A 24,550-nucleotide genomic window follows, 5' to 3' on the forward strand; every position below is an offset into this window, starting at 1 on the left:
TTCTCCCCTAGTCAAGAGATCTGGGTTAAATCCATAATTCTTTTGCTCACCATGCCACCCCAGTTTAGACCGGCCATATGCAAATCAGTATTGACCCTGCGCCTCATGGGAACAGTCCAGCCCAAACTGCAAAGTCAGGTCCTCCCTGGACCGGAAACAAGCATCCTAGGACCGGTTTCGGGGTTTCACCCCTCTTCAGCCAGGATAGCTTGAATCCAGTGGCACAGTGAGCTCGAGACCTACGTCTAGGCATACCCGGCGCACTTAGGGCAAGAAAGCAAAAGACACACAATCAATGGATGGAATGCAGAACAAATCAAAACATTCTCCCCCAGTTAAGAGATCTGAGTTAAATCCATCATTCTTTTCCTCACCATGCCACCCCAATTTATACCTGGCAATATGCAAATCAGTCTTGACCCTGTGCCTCATGGGAACAGTCTAGCCCGAACTGCCAAGCCAGGTCCTCCCTGGACCGGAAACAAGCATCCTAGGACCGGTTTCAGAGTTTCACCCCTCTTCAGCCAGGATAGCTTGAATCCAGTGGCACAGTGAGCCCGGGACCTACGTCTAGGCATACCCGGCGCACTTAGGGCAAGAAAGCAAAAGACACACAATTGATGGACCGAATGCAGAACAAATCAAAGCATTCTCCCCCAGTCAAGAGATCTGGGTTAAATCCATCATTCTTTTGCTCACCATACCACCCCAGTTTAGACCTGGCCATATGCAAATCAGTCTTGACCCTGTGCCTCATGGGAACAGTCCAGCCCGAACTGCCAACCCGGGTCCTCCCTGGACCGGAAACAAGCATCCTAGGACCGGTTTCGGGGTTTCACCCCTCTTCAGCCAGGATAGCTTGAATCCAGTGGCACAGTGAGCCCGGGACCTATGTCTAGGCATACCCGGCGCACTTAGGGCAAGAAAGCAAAAGGCACACAATTGATGGACGGAATGCAGAACAAATCAAAACATTCTCCCCCAGTCAAGAGATCTGGGTTAAATCCATCATTCTTTTGCTCACCATGCCACCCCAGTTTAGACCTCGCCATATGCAAATCAGTCTTGACCCTGTGCCTCATGGGAACAGTCCAGCCTGAACTGCCAAGCCAGGTCCTCCCTGGACCGGAAACAAGCATCCTAGGACCGGTTTCGGGGTTTCACCCCTCTTCAGCCAGCTTAGCTTGAATCCAGTGGCACAGTGAACCCGGGACCTACGTCTTGGCATACCCGGCGCACTTAGGGCAAGAAAGCAAAAGACACACCATTGATGGACGTAATGCAGACCAAATCAAAACATTCTCCCCCAGTCAAGAGATCTGGGTTAAATCCATCATTCTTTTGCTCACCATGCTAACCCAGTTTTGATCTGGCCATATGCAAATCAGTCTTGACCCTGTGCCTCATGGGAACAGTCCAGCCCGAACTGCCAAGCCAGGTCCTCCCTGACGTGAGTAATGTGCTCTCCATGCCACTGGAATCAAGCTATCCTGGCTGAAGAGGGGTGAAACCCCGAAACCGGTCTAGGATGCTTGTTTCCAGTCCAGGGAGGACCTGGCCTGGCAGTTCTGGCTGGACTGTTCCCATTGGGCGCAGGGTCAAGACTGATTTGCATATGGCTGGGTCCAAACTAGAATGGCATGGTGAGCAAAAAAACAATGGATTTAGGCCCAGATCTCAGTACTGGAGTGAATGTATGACATTGTTCTGCATCCTGTCCATCAATAGTTCTTTTTGCATTTGTCACCCGAGTGGGACGGGTATGCTCAGACGTGATTCCTGTGCTCTCCATGCCACTGGAATCAAGCTATCCTGGCTGAAGAGGGGTGAAACCCCGAAACCGGTCCAAGGATGCTTGTTTCCAGTCCAGGGAGGACCTGGCCTGGCAGTTCGGGCTGGACTGTTCCCATTGGGCGCAGGGTCAAGACTGATTTGCATATGGCTGGGTCCAAACTGGAATGGCATGGTGAGCAAAAAAACAATGGATTGAGGCCCAGATCTTTGTACTGGGGTGAATGTATGACATTGTTCTGCATTCTGACCATCAATAGTTCTTTTTGCATTCGTCACCCCGAGCGGGACAGGTATGCTCAGACGTGAGTCCTGTGCTCTCCTTGCCACTGGAATCAAGCTATCCTGGCTGAAGAGGGGTGAAACCCTGAAACCGGTCCTAGGATGCTTGTTTCCAGTCCAGGGAGGACCTGGCCTGGCAGTTCGGGCTGGACTGTTCCCATTGGGCGCAGAGTCAAAACTGATTTGCATATGGCTGGGTCCAAACTGGAATGGCATGGTGAGCAAAAAAACAATGGATTTAGGCCCAGATCTCTGTACTGGGGTGACTGTATGACATTGTTCTACATTCTGTGCATCAATAGTTCTTTTTGCATACTTCTCAAAAATTGCTGAACTGATTTACACCAAATCGCAAACAAGCATGTTTTCTGATGTAAAGTTCTAACGTTTTGCCAAATGTTTTGTTCTGTATCGGATAGCAAAATTTTCTGTTGGAATTAATATGGGATGTCAATGTTTTGGCACCCCCCTTTTCCTTGGCCCAAGCTTAAAGAATCAACATACAACTTCCCAGGAAGGACCTGAGCTGGATGAACTTATTTGTATTGGAAAGTTTGGGTAAATGTTGTGTCGCCTGGTAACCCCTTTGCTGCTTCTGTCGGCCAACGGCCATCGCTAGCAATACCTCCGTTGTGCTGTGCACGTCTGTTGGCTGACGCGGCCCCGCCCACTTGATCAAAGCACCGCACCGCGGCGGAATTTTCGCCGCGGATAAGCGGTTAAGTCAAGTGCTGGGGCAGGGCCAGGCTTCTTGGTGCAATGGTTTGAGATCAACATGCACACTGAAACCCGGATGATTTTAATTAACGTACACAAACTTTGATAAACAGTGCTCGGGTTCAGCACCCCTTTGCTAAAAAGCTCCAGTCCCGGATGTGCCTGCATTTACTAGTGCAGGTATCAATAGCATTGACCCTGCTTGTGAAAGTCACCAACTAGGGAAGTACACTGACAACTTACATGTGTATGATTTTCCTTATGTGCTTGATAGTTGCTGCAACTTTTTGTGATGCACTTTTTTCCTGACTGGGAGCTGGTGTATGATGGGAAATGCCGTAGATACATGGTTCTTCCTTATAAGTTTCAAAGGGATCTGACATTCACATTTCGCATCAGTCTATTTAAAACAAAGGGTCAGATTCCAGTATATACAGTAACGCTATAATCCAGCAGCAAAGAGATAAAAGCACGCACAGACCTGACTCTGTGAGGAGAAGAATGGCAGAATCGCTTAAGGCCTTGGTAGATTTAAAAACAAGCTTGTGACACAGACCTGATATGGAGCAGCAAAGTAAATTCATTGTCAATTTTCACATTCAGAGACTGACGTATCAAGGGGTTTTACCAATTCTGTGTTATTAAAAAGGAAGAAACCCAGCCGAATTCCAGCGTGTTTCAGCCATGATGGAAGTAGAAGTGGGCGTAAATTGTGTAATTTTTAGTCGTGTAATTACTTGAAATTCTTGGAATATGACCTGGAATCACACAAGTAACGTTACGCAGCATTTAGCTCTATTTTCTTAGTGCAAAATGCACCCTTGCGTCCAAAATGTGCTCAAGGATGCATTTTCCACTAAGAAAATAGTTCTAAATGCAAAAGAACATGAACAGCAGCAGCCACACATGCTGCTATGCTTGTTGTTCCTGCGCCAATATGCTAGAATCGTTGTGCAAATTACTCATAATCAAACAAACTGACATATTCGCATACTTTTCAGTAATTTCAGGTCAAAAGCCTATGGCAAAAGTACTTTGATTACTCCGCATAATTAAAAGTTTGTCCAGGCCTAGATAAAAGCAGTTGATATTGATGGTGTCAGATACTGCCTATAAATCAAGTAGCACTACTGCAGTAACACGCCACCATTGATTACCATTTGCATACCATCCAGGTATGCCAGCCAAAGCTAATCTCTACCCCTCCAGAGTTGAAAGCTTGCCTTGACATGGCACTGACAGCTATTTTAATAATGTAATTCTAGGTTGGTTGGTGCATAGTTCTACAAGTAGAGGGCAGTACAGTGCTTAATTTGTCCCGGTGTTTGCCAGTGTTCAGCATCAGCACTTATGTGCAAACATCGGCGGGTATTTAGGATTCCCACCACATGGGGATGCTGTGGGGATATTTTATTTTGTTTAGCAGAGAAAATCAGTGGAGCATTTAACTATTTAATACGTTTTTTTAAAAAGTGTACAACTAGCACTTTAAGGCCATCCCTACAGTTTGAGGTGACCTAAAATATCCCAAAATGTCACACTAGTATGAGTGTGATCATTATTAAGTAATGCGGACACTGGCATTTGGCAGCAGAGGCAGGAGCTGTAACTGATGCTAGCTGCAACGGACTTCTGTGAAATACCTTGGGACCTGGCACTTCATGTTTTACAAATTAAGCACTGGGGCAGTTGCTAAACTGGTCGATAGATGACCTTGGTTAAGGTTGGGATTTTCAACAGAAAAATAGTACTGTCGCCTTAAATAATTCAGATATATTATTCCGGAGCTCAACAAGATGGAGAAGTTGTGCAAATTTCACAATTTTGCAACGTTGTGAAGTTGAGACCAGCTACCAATTCATGTAGCTTTCTAATTTTAAATGATTTTAATTATTATTACCTAACTCTAAAATTGCGAACCTGATTAGCCTAGCTGTAGGAACAAAACGAGAAAAAGTACATCATCATTGTATCCACCATAAACCTGTTCTTGAAACGTCAAAACATCCCCAATAAAAACATTGTAGTAACATATGAAGCCCCATTTGTCAAAACAAAGAACCGTGCAATGTTTACTTCGGGGAAGAAAACCTGGTAAAAACATTATAAAAAACAAGTAAAGGAAGATAAATAGAGAGAAACAAAGGGAAGCAAGAAAGGGGTGACATGGGGGGACGTGGGAAAAGGGGAGGAAGAACATCCAAGGAAAAAAAACAGATCCACTGCCACAGAAGCTGCAGTAAGCATAATATACTCCCCGCTGGTGGCATCTACAAGACCACAGCTATGCTCTATCAGTCTCACCAGCAGTGGGACAACTCTCCCTAGGTGTATTGCCTTCAGCACTGTGCAAAACAAGTTTTTGCACGTTTCCCGTGTGAGAAAATGTAGATTGCTGTCATATGCTATTATCTGATGGACATAGAATTTGAATCTTGGGAAAGCTAAATCAACCACTGAAATGAGTAATTCCGAAAACGGTTATTGACAATATTAAAAAAAGTCAGAATAGTTGTACAAAATGTTACATGAAACAATAGTTATTATAAGTGACAGTCCAGTTCTGGGGTAGTGCGGAGGATCCCTCTTTATATCTTGGCAGTGTAAAAATTCCCCCCGACACCTCCTTCGCCCAGCATCCCATTTTTTCTCTCATTTAGGGGGCTCGAGGTTTGGGAGGATTATTGGGCCACTAACAAATATTAACGTATCTATGATCTTCACATATTAAACTCCTGCTTGACTCATAGATCAGCTTTCAAAATAATAGGGTGCTTCACAATGAATGTTGTGAAGCATATATAAAGGTGGAAAGTAAGAAAGAAGTAGTAAAGATATAAATAACTCTTTTGTAAATCAAAAATGGGTGGGTCTTAAAAGAACCTTTGTTTAGTACTGTTTTTTTTTTTTGATTTTGTATTTTATATTGGGTTTGCTTTTTCTATTGTGCCGTAAACGTTAGACGCAAACAGAGACTTTCAATCTAGAACTGAAAGGTTTTAGGATCATAAATAAACTGTGAGCCCAGCCTTAGATTCTGTCGCCACACATCAGTTTCACAATGCAACCAGTACAGTGACCATTACTTTCACTCTCCCCTTCCGCCTGTATCACATTCACCTATCAGTCTCTGATGTTTGCTATTGTTCAGCACCCTGGCCTGTTGTTTTTGCCTTCTTCTGCACTTTTAGTAGGTGTCCTGTATTGTCTTTCCTGTGCTTTCTGCATATGTGTTTTCACTTTTCATGCTCAAAGCAAGTATATATCTAACTGCAGACTATTTGTGGGAGTCAGCAGGCTCACAGCTGAAAGTGCCACTGCTGATGCGGTTTTGGTGGTTGGTATATAGGGATATGAGCCTGCATATTACAGGGATGAGTCTGAGGTAAACCTACATATTTGTTAGGCTGAGTGCATTGTGAATGTACACTGTCAATGCCAAGATGGGCCTAGGTATCTACTAAAGAATCGTTTTCAGGAAGAAGTAATGTGTTTGAAAATATTGAACGTTGCTTTCAAGTGCCTAAGGGCGTGGACTCTGGATTAGCAGTCTGTAGACCCCCAGACAGGAAGTCCTGACTCTGCTCATGTCTTGCAAGCACTGACAGTCTGTTGACTGAAATAGAGTAAGCAAAGAATATCATTGGTTAAAATGTATGTATTCCAACTTCCCACAAAGAGAACCTTTGATCGCATTTCAAACTACTGCACAGGACATTACATGACAGCTGTTACACTATGGAAAGGATCTAGATCTGCTGACCCAGACTTATTTTCACTTCTTCAGAGGATTTTCACCAACATACATCATGGTCTTAGAAAACAGTACCATCAACCGGGAATAACAGGAGCAAAATTAGATGAGGCTGAAAAATAATCATAGGAATCTATTCTTTGAATTTTTTATTCAATTTGGAAGAAGCAAAGAAACATAATACCAGACATGTCACATGACCACATCCTCATTCCACACACAACTGGCGAGTACAGTGTTTGGCACTTCTACACTGACCAGGTGCCTCATCACCAAACATAAAAGTGATTTTTGAGCAGAAAAGTAAAAGAAAATACATCATGAGAAAGACCAGCCATCAACATCCTGGTCACCACGACTACATTTCTGGATCAAGATGTGCCACCTAGCATAATGCATATTGAAAAAGAAGCTATTTTAGTCAAATGGTACCAAAATGTTTACATCTGCTTCTTGCTCTGTGCCAGTATATATATTTATGTGAACTGTACAACACCATTTGTTCACATTTAGTGGATGTTCATAGTAGTGCCAACCTTAAGTGTTTACTTTTTTGTTATTCTCCCAGCTTCTTCACACCTTTTACACCTTTTCTAAAACTGCAGTTATTAACTTTACATTATATTTTTGTTTCAGTAAAAAAAAGAACAAATCCAAAACATGAAAAACAAAAAGCAACTCTTTTTAAAGCCAACGTCTCTCTTAAAGCTATAGAATACTTGTTCTCTCTTAAAAGGTGGTAGGGACTAATATCTTGTGCGGTTATTATTTTTGGACTGTTGTTTTCACTACAAGTCACACTCATGAAATAATATATTTATAAGATATGGTCGTAGCTTGTAATTAGATACTATAGCATATGATTGAAAATCACTGAGCACAGCAGAAAGTGAACTCATTTGGCCAGGCCGTGCATCAGCCCTGGATGCAGGGTATGGCTGAAGAGCTGAATCCTTGCCAGTCCTCTTACCATGAGACAACTGTGAATAGCGTTCGCCTGAGCGTAGCTGGCGTTGGGTGGAGGGCCTGGCCTATGGCCAGTCTCTGCAGAGAACTGCATCTAATCTACAGGGCAACCAACTTCTATTATGCACAGCTGTTGGCCAGTCAAAAGCGGGAGTGGCTACATGGCCTGGCCCTGCACGCAACACTTGCTGTGCTCAGCCCAAGTGTATTCACAGTTTAACCATGCAAAGTAGGAGTTGCCTGTTCTGTAGTTTTTTTTAAATTATTACTCTGAGAGTGCAGTCCACAGGTCAGCCAAAGAGACTGTAGTCCTCCAAACAATTTCTACATGCCTGCAAACCTATCCTGAGGATTGTGGCTCCTGTACCAAAAACAGTGTTGTTTGTGTGGGCCTTAATGGTCTATTTTAGCTACCCTTCCCCCACACACACTAGCCTGGCATCAGAGAAAACCCCTTAGTCCAACCTCCAACTGAAACTTTGCTATCACAGCCAGCCAATCAGTACATTCTGGTCCACGGATACTGATTGAGGCAGAGAACACCCCTCATTTCCTTGTCTAGTGAAATTGGCATATTATTTTTATTATTATAAATTAGGCCTGGGACCTGAGTTTGCAAAATCAGGGAGCTTACCGCTCATTTTTAAAAAGAATTAATAGGCTAAGTATATAAGTGATTAAACCTTTGAAGACTGCTGGAAACTTTTATGTAAAACTCTGAAACACTATTGAACAGATTTGCACTAAACTGCACAAGTCCCAATTCTGAGTATAGGTTTAGTCTCGTGGCAACTTGGTGTAAATCTGTTTTTGCTATAGTGGTGAGCAATTATTGGTTTGGGGTGTTCAAATAGAAATGCAGCTTTTGCTCCCCCTCCTGTAACCATTTCCTCAGAACAGGACTGCATGACTCTTGTCATTAGAAAATTTATACAGATGAACCAAATAAATGCAAAATGTCATGCATATTTGTCAAAATGCAACAAAGGTATAAGCAAGCCAAAAATGCCTTTTCGGTGAAAACTGAGACTTAAACATTATTACTCTGTCTCTATTTCTGTTATATGTCTTTTAGATATAATCCTCCAGTTGGATCATCGATGATCCTCGTGCATTCCTTACATGCATTACATTTAAAAGAAAACCAAAAGTGCATGCATGGGCAGTCAAGAAGGTGTATGTCCTCAATTTCACAATATGAGGCTCCACGATCTGCAAAGCTGAAAATGTATTTACTTTTGTTAACAAAGATTTATGTCAGATAAAAATTCATAATATCTATATAACAATTGATACAAATATCTAAAAATACACTTTAACATCAAACATGCAAGTGAAAAATAGCTAATATATTACACTAAAGGCAATGGCCCCAGTGTGTGTAGCTATAGTTGGGTGGGACTTTCCATAGGAAAATATTTTTGGTTTTCTTAATAACTTTGGCACATTTGATGAATCTGCATGAAACTTTCAAGGAAAAAGTTCACCTGCTTTGGCTCCTCAAAGAAAGTGTGGTGCTGATCCAGTAAGCACATGCCAAGAAAAATGGGAGTCCCAAAAGTGTGATTTCCTATTTTAATTCCAAGATGAAACTTTGGTCTCTGATACAGAAAGGGGAGCTAAATGGAATTAACTAGAGTTGGCAAAAAGTTAGAACTTTACTCAGAAAGCGTGCTTGGTTGTAAATATATATATTTACCTATATATATCTATATATCTGACAAATCTATATATATTTTCCTCCTGAACTAAGCTTGTAAAAAATGTATCTTCTCTGTTTCCAGGTACTCTTCCATCCAAACAGTGGGGCAGCTGGACAATTTGGAGATATCAAGACTGTCCGAATGGGTCAATACAAAGCGTATTACATGACAGGTACAGTGAGAATTACTACTTGTGCTTTTTTTCTGTGCATACATGTTATCAGTAGTGTCATATGTAAGATCATTAGCAGTGCATCGCAGGGGCCTTAGTTATGTTAATTAAACATATTTAGAGTCTTTAGTGTTTTTTGGTCTTGTTTTGTAACCATACCTGCACTTTATCTGCAGTTGTTTCAGTATCTCACTCTCTGTGTGTGTATATATATATATATATTCACTGAAAAAACCATAGGTTTCAGGGGTGTTATAGTTAGCTGGACTTTTCACTTGTACAAAACCATTGAAATTCCCCCGTTATAGTTAGTTCAGCTAACTATAACTCGCGCGCCCGCAATGCACTGCTGATGACGTCACATATTACATCACTCATGACATGGTCAGTGACATCACTGATGACATCTCAAATGACATCACTGATGACATCATCCAGTGAATGTGTGTTTTTCTGAAAATTAAATATGTTTTATATATGTATATCTCAAGGTCGATGGAAGAATAAATGGGTATATAAGTGTTTAAATGGATGATTTGTTTTTGAAAAATTGATTGTGTAACTGACTGATTAAGTGTATTATAGTGAATACATGGCTTAGTGAGTAATGTTTAAATATGTAAATATCTGTATCAGTCTCTCACTTTGTGTATAAGTGGCTGCATGGGTTGGTGAGTAGCTACATGGGTGTCTATATAGGTTATTAGTTGGTTTTTTGAGTATCAGTCTGAGTGTCTGCATGGTTCGGTGGGGGGTATTACGTAGTGCATAGGTGCATGAATGAGTGACTCACTCTTTGTATGTGTTGAAGACAGCATGTGTGCAGGACTGTATGGGTGGATGAGTGTGTGTATGGGTCTGTTAGTGAGTGAATGACTGTCTCAATAGTGTCTTTATGAGTAACTACATATGTTTTAAACTAGTATATGTGACTATTGGTGTATATAAGTGAGTATATGTGAGAGTGAGAGATTGAAAGAGTTCCTGTATAAATAAGTATGTGTTTCTATAAGTGATTGTTTAAAAGACTAAGTATGTGTAAGTTTCCGTAGAAGTAAGTGTGGTGGTGTGTGTATAACTGTATATGCAAATAAATGTATGTTTGATTCTTTATTAGCATGAGTGACTATGTGTGTGAGTAACTCTATGGATGAGTGGCATTGTGTGAGTACATATTATGAGTGAATACATGTATGAGTGACTGTATAGGACTGTTGGTGAATGAGTGGATGTGTATGTGGATCTTAGACTTACTGAAGAGGTTGTTGTAACTGGTATTGGTATGTCCATTGTTTTGAAGAGTTTAGTCTCTATTTTTGAATGTGTGTATCAAAGGTTATATTAGGGTGAGAGGAGGTCTGCCACTCTATCACAAGGATGATGTCCTCAGTGATGTCATCAGTGATGTCATTTGAGATGCCATCAGTGATGTCATGAGTGATGTCACTGACCATGTCATGAGTGATGTAATATGTGACGTCATCAGCAGTGCATTGCGGGCGCACGAGTTATAGTTAGCTGAACTAACTATAACGGGGGAATTTCAATGGTTTTGTACAAGTGAAAAGTCCAGCTAACTATAACACCCCTGAAACCTATGGTTTTTTCAGTGAATTTCTGAGGTTTTTTAAATGCTAATTCCTAACTATAACGTGCCTGAAACCTATGGTTTTTCTATGAATTTCAAAGGTTTTTTAAATGCTAATTTCTAACTATGCCTACAGAGATAGGACATGTGAAGAAAGAAGAAAAAATGCACAGAAAGAAAAAAAAGAAGTGCAGAAAGAAGCAACAGAAGTCCTCAAAGACGAATAAAAGTGCAGGAAGAAGGATAACGTGCAGAAAGAACAAAAAGGAGAGCAGAAAGAAGCCTTGTTGCAAAATCATCCTGTACCCTCAACTTTTTCAGACGGATACTGGTGGTAACTGAGTCTGACTAACCAGTCCTAGAGCCAGTGCTATGTTAAAAGACACTTAGAATACAGTGAAAACACCTACATACACTAGGGAACATTATGCGTTGGGGTCCCCCTGTGATTAGCATGACCTCCTCTGTAAGCCCCTAGTATATAATAGGGCAGGGGGATTAAAACTACCTCTTAAAACAGGCCACAGAGCATTTTTGCTCACTTTAACTCAGGCCCCGTCCCCTCCCTTCACCACTGTGTAAACACGCCCTGTGTCCGTTTTTAGTTGGGAGATTAAGTTAATTTGAATCCTGAGGGTCCCTAGGGTCCAACTAGCCCACTAGGTACCTCCAGTAAGTGCCACAGAGCTGCGTTGCAGAGAGGTGTAAAAAGTGGCACGGCCTGGACCACCTCTCTGCAATGCAGCTCAGTGGCGCTTACTGGAAGCACTTGGTGGGCTAGTTAGCCCCCAGGGGCCCTCAGTATTGAAGGAAAATTATATCCCCAATTTAAAACGTGCCATAGTGCGTGTTTGCACAAGTCACCTCAGGCCCCGTCCCCTCCCTTCACCACTGTGTAAACGCGCCCTGTGGCTGTTCTAAGTTGAGAGATTAAGTCCCCTTGAATCCTAAGGGCCCCTAGGGTCAAACTAGACCACTAGGTACCTCCAGTAAGCGCCACAGAGCTGCGTTGCAGAGAGGTGTAAAAAGGGGATGGCCTCAGAACACCTGTCTGCAGCGCAGCTCCCTGGTGCATACTGGAGATGCCTGTTGGGCTAGTTGGCCCTCAAGGACCCTCAGTATTGAAGAGAAATTCATTCCCCAACTTACAACTCGCCAAGGGGCGCGTTTGCAGAGTGCTGCAAGGAGGGGGCGTGGCCTCTGGCACGATGCCAGTCTTTTATTTATTTTAATTTTTTAAGAAGGGGGGCTGTGTGGTTCCCCTTCTTATTCTAATTTATTGGCCCTGATGACCCCATCCCCCAGGGCCTGTCTCCTAATTATATTTTTTTGACCCCAATCCCCAGGGCCGGCCACTGTTTTTTATTATTTTAAAAAAATATATATTTATAGACACACCTAGGACATGCTGGACAAACCGTACGTACCTATCACCATGACGATTTGCGTGATATTCATTAAAAGGCGACTATGCATACAATGAATCCACGTGGAATGTATTTACACCACTAGTGAAGCTCTGACATGTCTGATGCCCTACCGTGCCTAATCCCAGTAGACACCCTCGTCGTTTATTTATACAAACATGGGTAGCTATTGACAGGCACATTTAATTCACATGCACACCAAACCATTCAAAGGGGATTCGACAAAAATTCGACCAAAACTATGCAAGAAACCCCCCTCACGGTTAATAAAACACACATCCACTGCCGGATGTGTAATACTTTTTATTTTACTCTCTGGAAAGGGGACGAACATCACTTGAGAGTCACAGCGCGCTCCTGGCAGAGCCCAATGCTGTGTTACACCCACCATTGCCTGCTGAGTGCCACACACCTCTGTGTTGTATTCCACTAGCTAGTGCATATGCTATGACACTCTCTAGCCCATGTGCACTGTAACACCACCCCGTGAATATATCATGCCACACTTGTCTTCGCACGGGTTATATTGCCCCATCTAACCTGCCTTCCTCGATGCCTATGTTATAACGCACAGTGCTATGCCATACATATTACAATCTGGGATCCATATCTTTGTCACAGTGCATATGCAACGTTACACTCCCCAGCACATATTTTATATTACAACTTTAGAGACTAGTTAGGTTACACAACACTGCCCTGTGCATATTACACTCCAAGGCGCATATCACATAGCACGCACTAGTGCCTGTGCTATCTCGAGCTCTCCAATGAATCTGTCATTGCGCACAATGTATTGCATATTATATTTCACGCCCGGTTCATCTTATATCACACTTTTTGGTGCATAGTTTATACCATACACTATATCTAGTTTTCATTTTCAATCGTGCTCTCAGGACTATGTTCTATATAACACTGTGTTCACCTACCCTTTTCACGGGCATTACATTTTGCGATAGGGGGTGGAGGGTCAGGGGGTGTTTCTGCCAAGCGAGCCTGGAGTCACAGTCACAAACGTCCTCTTCTTCCTGAATAAAAGTGAGATTATGCTGCATACTTGTTCATATTTTAAGTAGTTCGCACAGACACACGTTTTAAAAACAATAAAGTTCCTAATACCCGCCTTCTCTGAACAGTTAGCTTGCTGACCCATCCCCCTCCTCCCTATCCTCTGTTGTGTGAATCCATGGACTAGCCTACTCCCTCCTGCCATGCATGGTCTGATGTGCTGCCACTGCCCTCAATTTAGTATGATGTACCAGTCCACTCCTCCTGCCCTCCATTGCCCAATTCTATGCCCCATCATTGACCTCCTGCTTAAACTCTGTGCTTAGCTTGCTGCCCCTATTCTCCTTCCCCCTGCCCTCCGATGTCTTTGTGTATGCCCATGCTCCATCCTTTTTGCCCACCATGTTCCATGGACCTGCCACTCCTATCTACTCTGAGTGTTCTGTTGAGCTGCCACTCCCCTCCCACCTGCCTAGCATTGTCAGATGACTGTAACCTGTCCCTGCCACCTCCACCCTGCCTGTCCACATGCCATGCCCCTATCCTCTTCCTCCTGTCCTACATGGTCCATTGTACTGCCCCACCCTTCTGCCCTCCCTCGTCTGTTGTGCTGCAACTGCTCCTCCTGCCTGCCCCGTGTGGTCTGTTGTGAGGCCCCTTCCCCTGAACTTTCTTGTCTGTGCACAGGTCCTGACCCTCCCTTCTATCCTCCATCGTCCTTTGTGCATGCCCCTGCACCCTCCTTCTTGCCCATCATAGCCATTGTGCTACCACTAACCCTCCCACTTGCCATGCATGGTCTTCTGTGCTGCCATGGCCCCTCCCACCTTCCCTGTGTGGTCAGTTAGCTGCCCCTGAGCCCCTCCCACCTTCCCTCCATGGTCTGTGTGTATGCCATCACAGTCTCACTGTTGCTCTTCATGGTGTGTCTTGCTTCTAGTGCCCATCCTGCCTGACCTCCATGGCTATCTTGCTGCTCCTGCCCTGCCCCCTTGCCCCAGCCCTCTGTTTACATGTGCAGACCCCTACTCCCTCCCTCCTGGCTTGTCTGTTCCATTGTAATGCCCCTGATCCATCCCTCCTGCCCTTTATGGTCTGTTATGCTGCAGCTTTCTCTCCTGTCTGTCCATTATGGTCCTGCCTCTTGCCCCTCTGTTCTCTGTTGTCCATGTGCATGGTCCTGACCCCTCCCTCTTGCTTTCTATGGATTGTTGTGCTGCACTCCCGTCCCGCATGCCCTGTGTGGTGTATTTTGCTGCTGCAAACCCTGATGCCTGCCCTGCAGGGTCAGTTTGGTGCACCTCTCCATGTCCCTCCTGTCCTCTGTTATCCAAGTCCATGTCCCTACCCCATTTCCTTCCATGATCCAATGTACCATACTTGCGAACATTTTGAACTTGGTAAGAGGGAGATTTTGAAAAAAAACTGGGGTATTGGTTTTCCCCTTTGAGTTACATTGAAAAAGAGAAGATTGTAGACAGGAGACAGATAAAATAAAGCCCATTTGAGCTTAAAAACATTGGACGTTTCCTGGCTGAATCGGGTCTGTTGGCATGTATGGTTGTACTACCATTGCCTCTTCCTTCTGCCCACAATGGTCTATTACATTGCCACAGCCTCTCTTGCAAGTCCTGTATTGTTGGTGTGTTGCCCCTGCCCCCCTTTCCACTGCCCTCCATAGTCTGTTGTGCTGCCACGGCCCTTCCTGCCTGCTCAGTGTGGTTAAATTGTTGCCTTTGCACCCTCCTACCTGCCTTCAATTTTCAGAGTCCGTGCCCCTGGCCTCTGCCTCTCAACAGTATCCTAATGAACAACTAGATTGCTAACATTCTATATTTATTACAAAAGTGTGGAACGCCTGAAGTCATCTTGATGTAATCAAAACTGTAATACCTAGAGCATTTCCTTTAGAAATTACATATATGAGAGGGTCTTATTGGCATCAAAATTATGGTTAGTTCTCTAAAAGACTAAAATAAGGACATATTTTCTGAGTTTTCAAATAGCGAGAAAGCACTTTTAAATTATTTGTTACCTTTATGTTTTCTTATCCAGTTGACCACTTGATTAAATGTTGCACTTAGGGGAGAGAATGTGGTGTTACTTCCAGAACTGTAGACTTTGCAACTGGGGAACCAGGTTGGAGTTTCTGCTTCAGCTCGACATTCTGTGATTCTGGTCAAATCACTTAGTCTCCCCATGTCTACAACCAAAATGAATTTGTTCTTGTGTGATGTAACCAATGCTCATGTAAAGCACTCCAATACCTGACAAGTTTGCACTATATAACACTGCAAAAACACAAAATAATAAGTGTTTTGCACACTTCTGTCATTGGGCTATATTTGGGCTACATCTGGGTGATTTTGGGCTACATTTGGGCTCTTTTGTCTCCGGTGGCCATCTTGGGAGATTTATTTGTTATGAAGTTTCCTAATTTCCTCATGTACTGCAGTCTCCTCAGTAGGAAATGCTTTCAGTTTTTTACTTTGATTCCATCATGAAGGTATTCAGATATGTCACACATTTGCCATAAATTCTGAATGTTAGCACTCTAGTTGCTCATTAGATCACTGTAGTAAAACTACTGCACCATGGAAGTCTGCTCCTGGTATTAAAAGTGCATGTTTCAGTCTGCATGTCAGAATTTTTTAATGAAATAGAAGAGGATTTGAGAAGTCACTCAAAATGTGCCCTCATTTTCTTTCTTCAGCATTAATCATGATTTCTATGGCAAAATGAACCCCCTCATTGTGTTCCTTTTTAAATTAAATGTTTTAAGTGTTACCAGTTTATTCCAATCAAGATGGCTTCAGGTGTGCCATACTTTTGTCATAATGAAGACAGTAAGCGCTCTAATTGTTTTTAAGAACACTCTGGGACATTCTGTCATTGGGCTATACTTGGGCTACATCTGGGTGATATTTGGGCTACATTTGGGCTCTTTTGTCTCTGATGGCCATCTTGGCAGACTTATTTGTTATGAAGTTTCCTAATTTCCTCATTTACTGCAGTCTCCTCAGTAGGAAATACTTTCAGTTTTTTACTTTGATTCCAAAGGCATTCAGATGTGTCACACATTTGCCATAAATTCAAAATGTTAGCACTCTTTTTGCTCATTAGATCACTGTAGTAAAGCTACTGCTCACCAGGGAAAACTGCTGCTGGTATTGAAAGTGCATGTTTCAGTCTGCATGTCAGAATTTTTTAATGAAATAGAAGAGGATTTGAGAAGTCACTCAAAATTTGCCCTAATTTTTCTTTCTGCAGCACTAATCATACTTTTTATGGAAAAATGAACCCCCTCATTTTGTTCCTTTTTAAATTAAATGTTTTAAGAGTTACCACTTTAATCCAAGCAAGATGGCTTCAGGTGTGCCATACGTTTATCATAAGTAGGACTGTTAGCGCTCTAGTTGTTCTTTGGAACACTCTGGGAAGCTGCAGTAGAACACAAAGGAATCAACTGACAGTCTCTGCCCTTGTTGGATGTACATGTTTTACTGAGAATGCCAGACTTCATTCTCACATGACTGAGAAAGATAATGTGAATTTACAGAAAATAAGCTCTCAGTTTAGCTTATAGATCACCTTCCAAACCTCTGTGGGAAAAGCATGAGAAAATATTTTCCTCTCAATCATGATATCCCAGCAGAAGGCTTTTTCACATGGTGAAATCACCTTAGAACATACCACAATTCCTATAATGAGTATGGTACCATCAACAAATGATTTATAATGTAACTAAAGTCTTAAAACCTTCTATTAACTGCAATGCTTTTTAATGAGGTGCTATCATGTATATTGGTCCCAAGATGGCTGCCAACACTTCTTGGATGAAGTGCTGACAGCCAATCAGATCTCAGGATGAGATGTGTGGTTAGGCTCCGCCCACATATATATATGATTTTACTTTTGATTTTCTCAGGAACTACTGAACAGATTGACACCAGACCTGCAAAAGGCACATCCCTGACCTGAGGACTACCTCGCTGCCAAATTTCAAGTAATTCTGTTCAGCCGTTCGGGCTGTACCTTGGACTAAAGGTCCCTATGGAAAATTGCATGGGGAAAACGTGTTTTGGGAACCCCCTTTTTTCTCAGCCCCCACTTGACGAATCCCCCCCGAGACTTTCAGGGTAGGAGCGGAGCGGAGCGCCCCACCTATTTTGAAAATTTCGCGAGGATTCGTCAACCGGCGCCAAAGTTATTCCAAATAGAATGTTGCGGATTTCCTATGGAAACACGGTCCTAACTATAACTATCTACTGGCGACCGCCAGTAGATAATATATATATATTATCAGGTGATCAAGGCCGCTTGGATGGCCGAAACGCGTCCTGACATCAATGGGGAAATAAATAAATAAAACTGTTTGGCACTTCAAGAGGTCTGCACCCGTGATTCCTTTTAAGGAGTTATATTGCGAGTTGTTTGGAATATATATATATATATATATATATATATATATATATATATATTCACTGAAAAAACCATAGGTTTCACACATGTTATAGTTAGCTGGACATTTTATTGATAAAAAACCAATGAAATTCCCCCGTTATAGTTAGTGCAGGCAACTATAACTCACGCGACCGCAATCCTCTGCTGATGCTAATACTGTATTTAGACACTTATTTGCCCGTCTTCTTCCATTAAATTTTAGCTATACATATATTACAAATATTTTTTTTTCATAAAGACACATATGTCATCAGCAGAAGATTGCGGTCGCGTGAGTTATAGTTGCCTGCACTAACTATAACGGGGGAATTTCATTGGTTTTTTATCAATAAAATGTCCAGCTAACTATAACATGTGTGAAACCTATGGTTTTTTCAATGAATTTGCAAGGTTTTTTAAATGCTAATTCCTAACTATAACAGGTGTGAAACCTATGGTTTTTTCAGTGAATTTGTACGGTTTTTTAAATGCTAAGTTACTTTACGCCATTCGTGGCGTGCGCGCCCAGTTAACGCAGTTCGTTCCGTGCGCGCACCGCGCGCCTACTTTACGCAGTTAGTGCCGTGCACGCACGGTGGTCACGCGGTGCGCTGCGCGCACCGCGTGCCCACGTTATGCGGGATGGGCCATGTACGCACGATGCGCTTCGCGCACCGTGCGCACATGGGGGACATATTATGCGCATCTTTGTGAAATTTATTCTTTGTTTATTTCTTACCTGTAATAAGCCATGCGCAAATGGTGCCCTTCGGGCACCATTTGCACACGGGGTGGGGAGGGTGTGGATAATTTTTTAAAAAAATTTTTTTTACCGTACGCGTACGGTAAGCGTAATCGGCGATTTTCCGAAAAAAAAAAGTTTTTTTTTTGGGCTTGGGGGTTGTTTGGGGACCCCTATATCAATGCTGGGTGGTTAGGATCTCAAGAAACTGCCTCTTTAGACATTTTTTGGCATCGTTTTTGCTGCCCAACTCAGAGAGCGAGAGAGAAAATGGCGGCCGCCGCTTCCTGGTTTCGACCGATTCGAATGTTTACTAAGATCTAACAGCCAATCAAAATCGCGCTCGCGCACGCCACCGTACGCGTACGGTAAGCGCACCGTAAGCGCACCGTAAGCTGGCTCAGATATATATATTGATTTAAAGGCTATTTTCTCTGAATCTACTGAACAGATTTACACCAAACCTACAAAAGGCACTTCCTTGACCTGAGGACTACCTCTCTGCCAAATTTCAAGTAATTCTGTTCAGCCGTTCGGGCTGTAGCTGTGTCTAAAGGTCCTATGGAAAAATGCATGGGAAAAACGCGTTTTGGGACCCCCCTTTTATCTCAGCCCCCGCTTGACGAATCCCCCTGAGACTTTCAGGGTAGGAGCGTAGCGTAGCGCCCCACCTATTTTTAAAAATTCGCGAGGATTCGTCGACCGGCGCCAAAGTTATTCAAAATAGAATGTTGCGGATTTCCTATGGAAACGTGGTCCTAACTATAACTACCTACTGGCGACCGCCAGTAGGTAATATGTATATATATATATATATATATATATATATGAGAAACAGTTCAGACCCACAAGAATGAGGCGGCACACTGTCCTGATGTTACGAGTGATTTAATCGCTCACAAAAACAACGCGTTTCAGCCGTAAACGGCCTTTGACAACTGTTTCTCATAATTTGTGGTTACCGCTACCACGGCAGGCACCGGCACATTGGTCAAGTGTGCGACGTTTGGCGGACACTTCTTTGAATACAGATGGTGTATACGATGGTGTAATAAATAAACACTTTTTGGTTTTATAAGCAACTTACTTGTGGATTCTGCTCCTTGGTGCTGTAGAAACTCTTGCCGTGTGGAGCCTGCTGAAATATATAATATTATGTATATATTTGCCACTGAATCCTCTCAAATTTGGAGAAAGGTCTGCACTCTAACACGGAGTTACTGAATTTGTTTTTATTTTCATTTCTCAAGCCAGCACTCAGGACACGTTTCAGCTTTTCAGTAAGCCTTTCTCAACTGAAAAGAGCCGTGTTTAAGCTTTATATACTAGCACGGGTGCACAATTAAACTCTGTGGTAAGGTTCACGCTCAGTTGCCAGTTACAATATTGCAGTGTCATTATTTATAATTCACAAATCGGAAACAGGCAAGATTTCAGCACACTATGCCACAATTATTTAATATTAAGAAAACTGGCAGCCCAATATGTTACTGGCAGTTTTTATCTGCAGTCCTTGTAACTTTAAAAAATGAAACTAATGTCCGATTTCTCCATGCTATACCACTTGTAAATACCTTAAGTTTTGCCCAGCTCCAAAGCACTCCTTTTCCACGGGAGATTGCAGGTCTCAGGTAAGGATTTCTGCCATGAAAGCAATTTCATCCGACCCTCTCTGTTGTTGCTGCTCTTTTCCTTAGTTGTTCAATGGTGCAAATATATATATATAAGTTATAGGCAAGTCAAAAAACGCTTTTCATATATATATATATATATATATATATATATATATATATATATATATATATATATATCACGGCTCCAAAGTCCCATTAAATGCAGCTTTGCCGAACTCTTAAGGCGGGTGCCTTTCTCGTGAGAACGGGGACTGACGTAAATATCACAGCTCAAGCATGTGCAATTACAGCACACGTAGGCACTCTCGGGATGGATTTAAATCAGCTTTATTAGTGCAGACGCGTTTCAGCCTGTAGCCTTCATCAATGCATAAAGTTGAAATTCTTAAAACACAGCGCGCAAATCATGACGTTTAAATGATCACTGCTGTTTCCTTATTGGTAAGTTTCTAATGATGGTAATCAAGAAAGGACTGCAAAAGTTATTTCTCGTAATACTGGCTGCCATGTAAGCAAGGTAATTTATTCACAGTATTCATTATATTGCAAATGTCACCTTTATTTTCATATCGAGTTCTTACTTCCAGGAATAAGAGGACACAATTCCTTTACCTTGCTTGTCAGGCATGCCAATGTTATTTGCAGTTCCTTGCGCTGTGAATGAATACTACCTCGCCAAGCCTCTCGATGTTATACCAAGATGTGGTTCCGCGGGTAGCAGTACAATTCCTGCGTTCCCCAAATTGGAATAATTTGCGATGCTCTCATCGACGGAGGTCTCTTTTAGAGGCGGTTCTGGTCACTGCTCATAAATCACGGCTCCAAAGTCCCATTAAATGCAGCTTTGCCGAACTCTTAAGGCGGTGCCTTTCTCGTGAGAACGGGGACTCACGTAAATATCACAGCTCAAGCATGTGCAATTACAATTACAATTACCTTGCTTACATGGCAGCCAGTATTGCGAGAAATAACTTTTGCAGTCCTTTCTTGATTACCATCATTAGAAACTTACCAATAAGGAAACAGCAGTCATCATTTAAACGTCATGCTTTGCGCGCTGTGTTTTAAGAATTTCAACTTTATGCATTGATGAAGGCTACAGGCTGAAACGCGTCTGCACTAATAAAGCTGATTTAAATCCATCCCGAGAGTGCCTATGTGTGCTGTAAATGCACATGCTTGAGCTGTGATATTTACGTGAGCCCCCGTTCTCACGAGAAAGGCACCCGCCTTAAGAGTTCGGCAAAGCTGCATTTAATGGGACTTTGGAGCCGTGATTTATGAGCAGTGACCAGAACCGCCTCTAAAAGAGACCTCCGTCGATGAGAGCATCGCAAATTATTCCAATTTGGGGAATGCAGGAATTGTACTGCTACCCGCGGAACCACATCTTGGTATAACATCGAGAGGCTTGGCGAGGGAGTATTCATTCACAGCGCAAGGAACTGCAAATAGCATTGGCATGCCTGACAAGCAAGGTAAAGGAATTGTGTCCTCTTATTCCTGGAAGTAAGAACTCGATATGAAAATAAAGGTGACATTTGCAATATAATGAATACTGTGAATAAATTACCTTGCTTACATGGCAGCCAGTATTGCGAGAAATAACTTTTGCAGTCCTTTCTTGATTACCATCATTAGAAACTTACCAATAAGGAAACAGCAGTGATCATTTAAACGTCATGTATTGCGCGCTGTGTTTTAAGAATTTCAACTTTATGCATTGATGAAGGCTACAGGCTGAAACGCGTCTGCACTAATAAAGCTGATTTAAATCCATCCCGAGAGTGCCTACGTGTGCTGTAATTGCACATGCTTGTGCTGTGATATATATATATATATATTATTTATTTATTTGGTGGGTATTTATAGTTAGGATGTTATTTCCGTAGGAAAAGTGTTTTTTGATTTGCCTATACCTTTGGCACCGTTTGACAAATCTTCATGACATTTTCCCCAAAAAAGAGTCCTCCTGCTTCTAGTTGTGCATGGAAAGTTTTGTTGTGATCCGTCAAGCGGGGGACAAGAAAAAGGGGTGGTCAAGAAAAGTGCGTTTCCCATATTAATTCCCATAGAGATTTTAGACAGTGCTACAGCCCAAACCGCGGAACGGAAGTACACCGAATTTAGCAGAAAGTTGGATTTTGGTCCAGTAGACATGCCTTTTGTGATTTTGTGTAAATCTGTTCAGTAGTTTTTGAGATATTAAATGAAAACCAAATTTGTATATCTAGGGACACAGACTCTCCGCAAATCTTGCAGATTTCATGCAGAGATCTGATTGGCAGCCAACACCTCAATCAGGAAGTGCCAGTAGCCATCTTGGGACTTGGACTCAGCTGAGTCCCAAATAAAAACGAAAACACTCTGACCTCTGAGGCCTGGTGCTGGGGTGTGTGAGCAGCCCCTGCATCCTCAGACGAGCCCATGCTGTGGTTCATCGCCTGTGTGTCTCTAGCCTCTTTAGTGCGCAGAGCACATGACTCAAGCCACCTGTCAGTGATGGGTAACAGCAACCAGCCTCCCACACCCCACGTACCAGATCCCCACAATTGCACACCAGTGTCACATGTGGCACCTACCTGAGATCCCTCCTGAAGCGTTTCACGCCCACCTGCGAACCTGCTATAGATGTGTGAGTGGCACTTAAACCTTTGGTTTTTTCATTGATTATATGTATATATTCACTGAAAAAAACAAAGGTTACAGGAACGTTATATTTAGGCTCAGATTTCACTCCTACAAAACCAGTGAAATTCAGCAGTTATATTTACCTGAATTAACTATAACCTAAGTCCCCGCAATGTACTGCTTATGACCTCACATATTACATCACTCATGACATGGCCAGTGACATCACTGATGACATCTCAAATGACAATGCTGATGACATCATCAAGTGAATGTGTTTATAAGAGTTTATGGGTGCTAAACAAATATACTAACCTACTATGAAAGTTAGATTAGTATACTAGTTGTGCTACTAATGAGTAATACTATCTCTAACATGTGTGGCCTGGGGGGTGTGTGACTATCTATGTGTGAGCGGTTGTATGCAGGGGTGAGTGCATGCATGAGTGACTGTATGGGTGAGAGAGTGGATTTCTGACTAGGTCTGTAGGTGAGTAAGTGGGTATCTAAGTGGTTGTATTGGTGTGTGTGTTAGTGGTTTTGTGGGTGTGGGAGTGGTTGTATGGGTATGTGAGTGGATGTATGGGTGTATAAGTAGGTATGTGAGTAGCTATGTGGGTGAGTGAGTGAATGGGTGTGTGAGTGACTATGTTGCTGAGTGAGTAGGCGTGTCAATGGCTGTATGGGTGAGTAAGTGGCTGTGTGACTGACTGTATGGGAGAGTGAGTGGGTGTCTGAATGACTATATAAATGACTGACTGGGTATGTAAATGGCTGTATGGGTGAGTGAGTGGCTGTTTGGGTGAGTGTTTGGCTAAGTGTGTTGGTGTGTGATTGGTTGTATTGGAGACTGTGTCTGTGTGAATGACTATATGGGTGAGTAAGCATATATGAGAGTGCTTCTATGAATGCATGAATGGGTATGTAAGTGGATGTATGAATGTATGTGTGAGTGCTTGTATGGGTGAGTGAGTGGCTGTTTTGAGAGGTTATATGGGTGAGTGGGTGTGTGAGTGACTGTGTAGATAAATAAGTGGGTATGTGAGAAGCTGTATGGGTGAGTGTGTGGGTGTGTTACTGGCTGTATGGGTGAGTGACTAGTTGTATGAATGTATGGGTGAGTACGTGGCTGTGTGAGTGAGTGGTTGTGTGAGTGGCTCTATGGAGGAGTGAGTGGGTGTGTGAGTACTGGTATAGGTCTGTGAATGGGTATGTGAGTGGTTGTTTTGGTGTGTGAGTGGGCATATGAGAGGTTGTATGGGGGTATGAGTGGGAGTGGTTCTGTGGATGAAGTCATCCCTGATGCCATTTGAGATGTCAGCAGTGATGTCACTGACCATGTCATGAGCGATGTAATATTTGAGGTCATCAGCAGTGCATTGTGGGGGGCGTAAGTTATGGTTTGCTCAGCTAACTATAACTGCTAAATTTCACTGGTTTTGTATAAGGGAAATCTGAGCCTAACTATAACGTCCCGGGAGCCTTTGGTTTCTTCAGTGAATTTAAAAGGTTTTTTAAATTCTATTTCCTAACTATAACGTCCCTGTAACCTTTGGTTTGTTTAAGTAAACTTCTAGGTTTTTTTAACTAGTAGGCGCGTTTGCAGAGTGGTGGGAAAAGGGGGCGGGCTGCTGACCAGCTATCCGGAATCTTGCTGTGTGGGACTTACTGGAGGTAACAGCAGAGATC

General features: G+C 42.7%; 1 protein-coding gene across 9 annotated transcripts in view; it reads left to right on the forward strand.

Moving 5' to 3' along the window:
* The window catches only part of ARSG (arylsulfatase G), a 1,970,563-nt gene that overhangs the window by 1,933,712 nt on the left and 12,301 nt on the right, over positions 1-24,550 (forward strand). For 8 of the 9 annotated variants that reach the window (XM_085617295.1, XM_085617292.1, XM_085617290.1 and 5 more), the window contains one exon: positions 9,295-9,385. The exons of the other annotated variant lie outside the window; for it this stretch is intronic. In XM_085617295.1, coding sequence (XP_085473421.1) covers positions 9,295-9,385 — 91 coding nt within the window. The remainder of the gene's footprint in view (positions 1-9,294; positions 9,386-24,550) is intronic. 9 annotated transcript variants of the gene reach the window in all.

Source organism: Triturus cristatus, chromosome 7 (genome assembly GCF_964204655.1).
Source record: "Triturus cristatus chromosome 7, aTriCri1.1, whole genome shotgun sequence".
Lineage (NCBI taxonomy): Eukaryota > Metazoa > Chordata > Amphibia > Caudata > Salamandridae > Triturus > Triturus cristatus.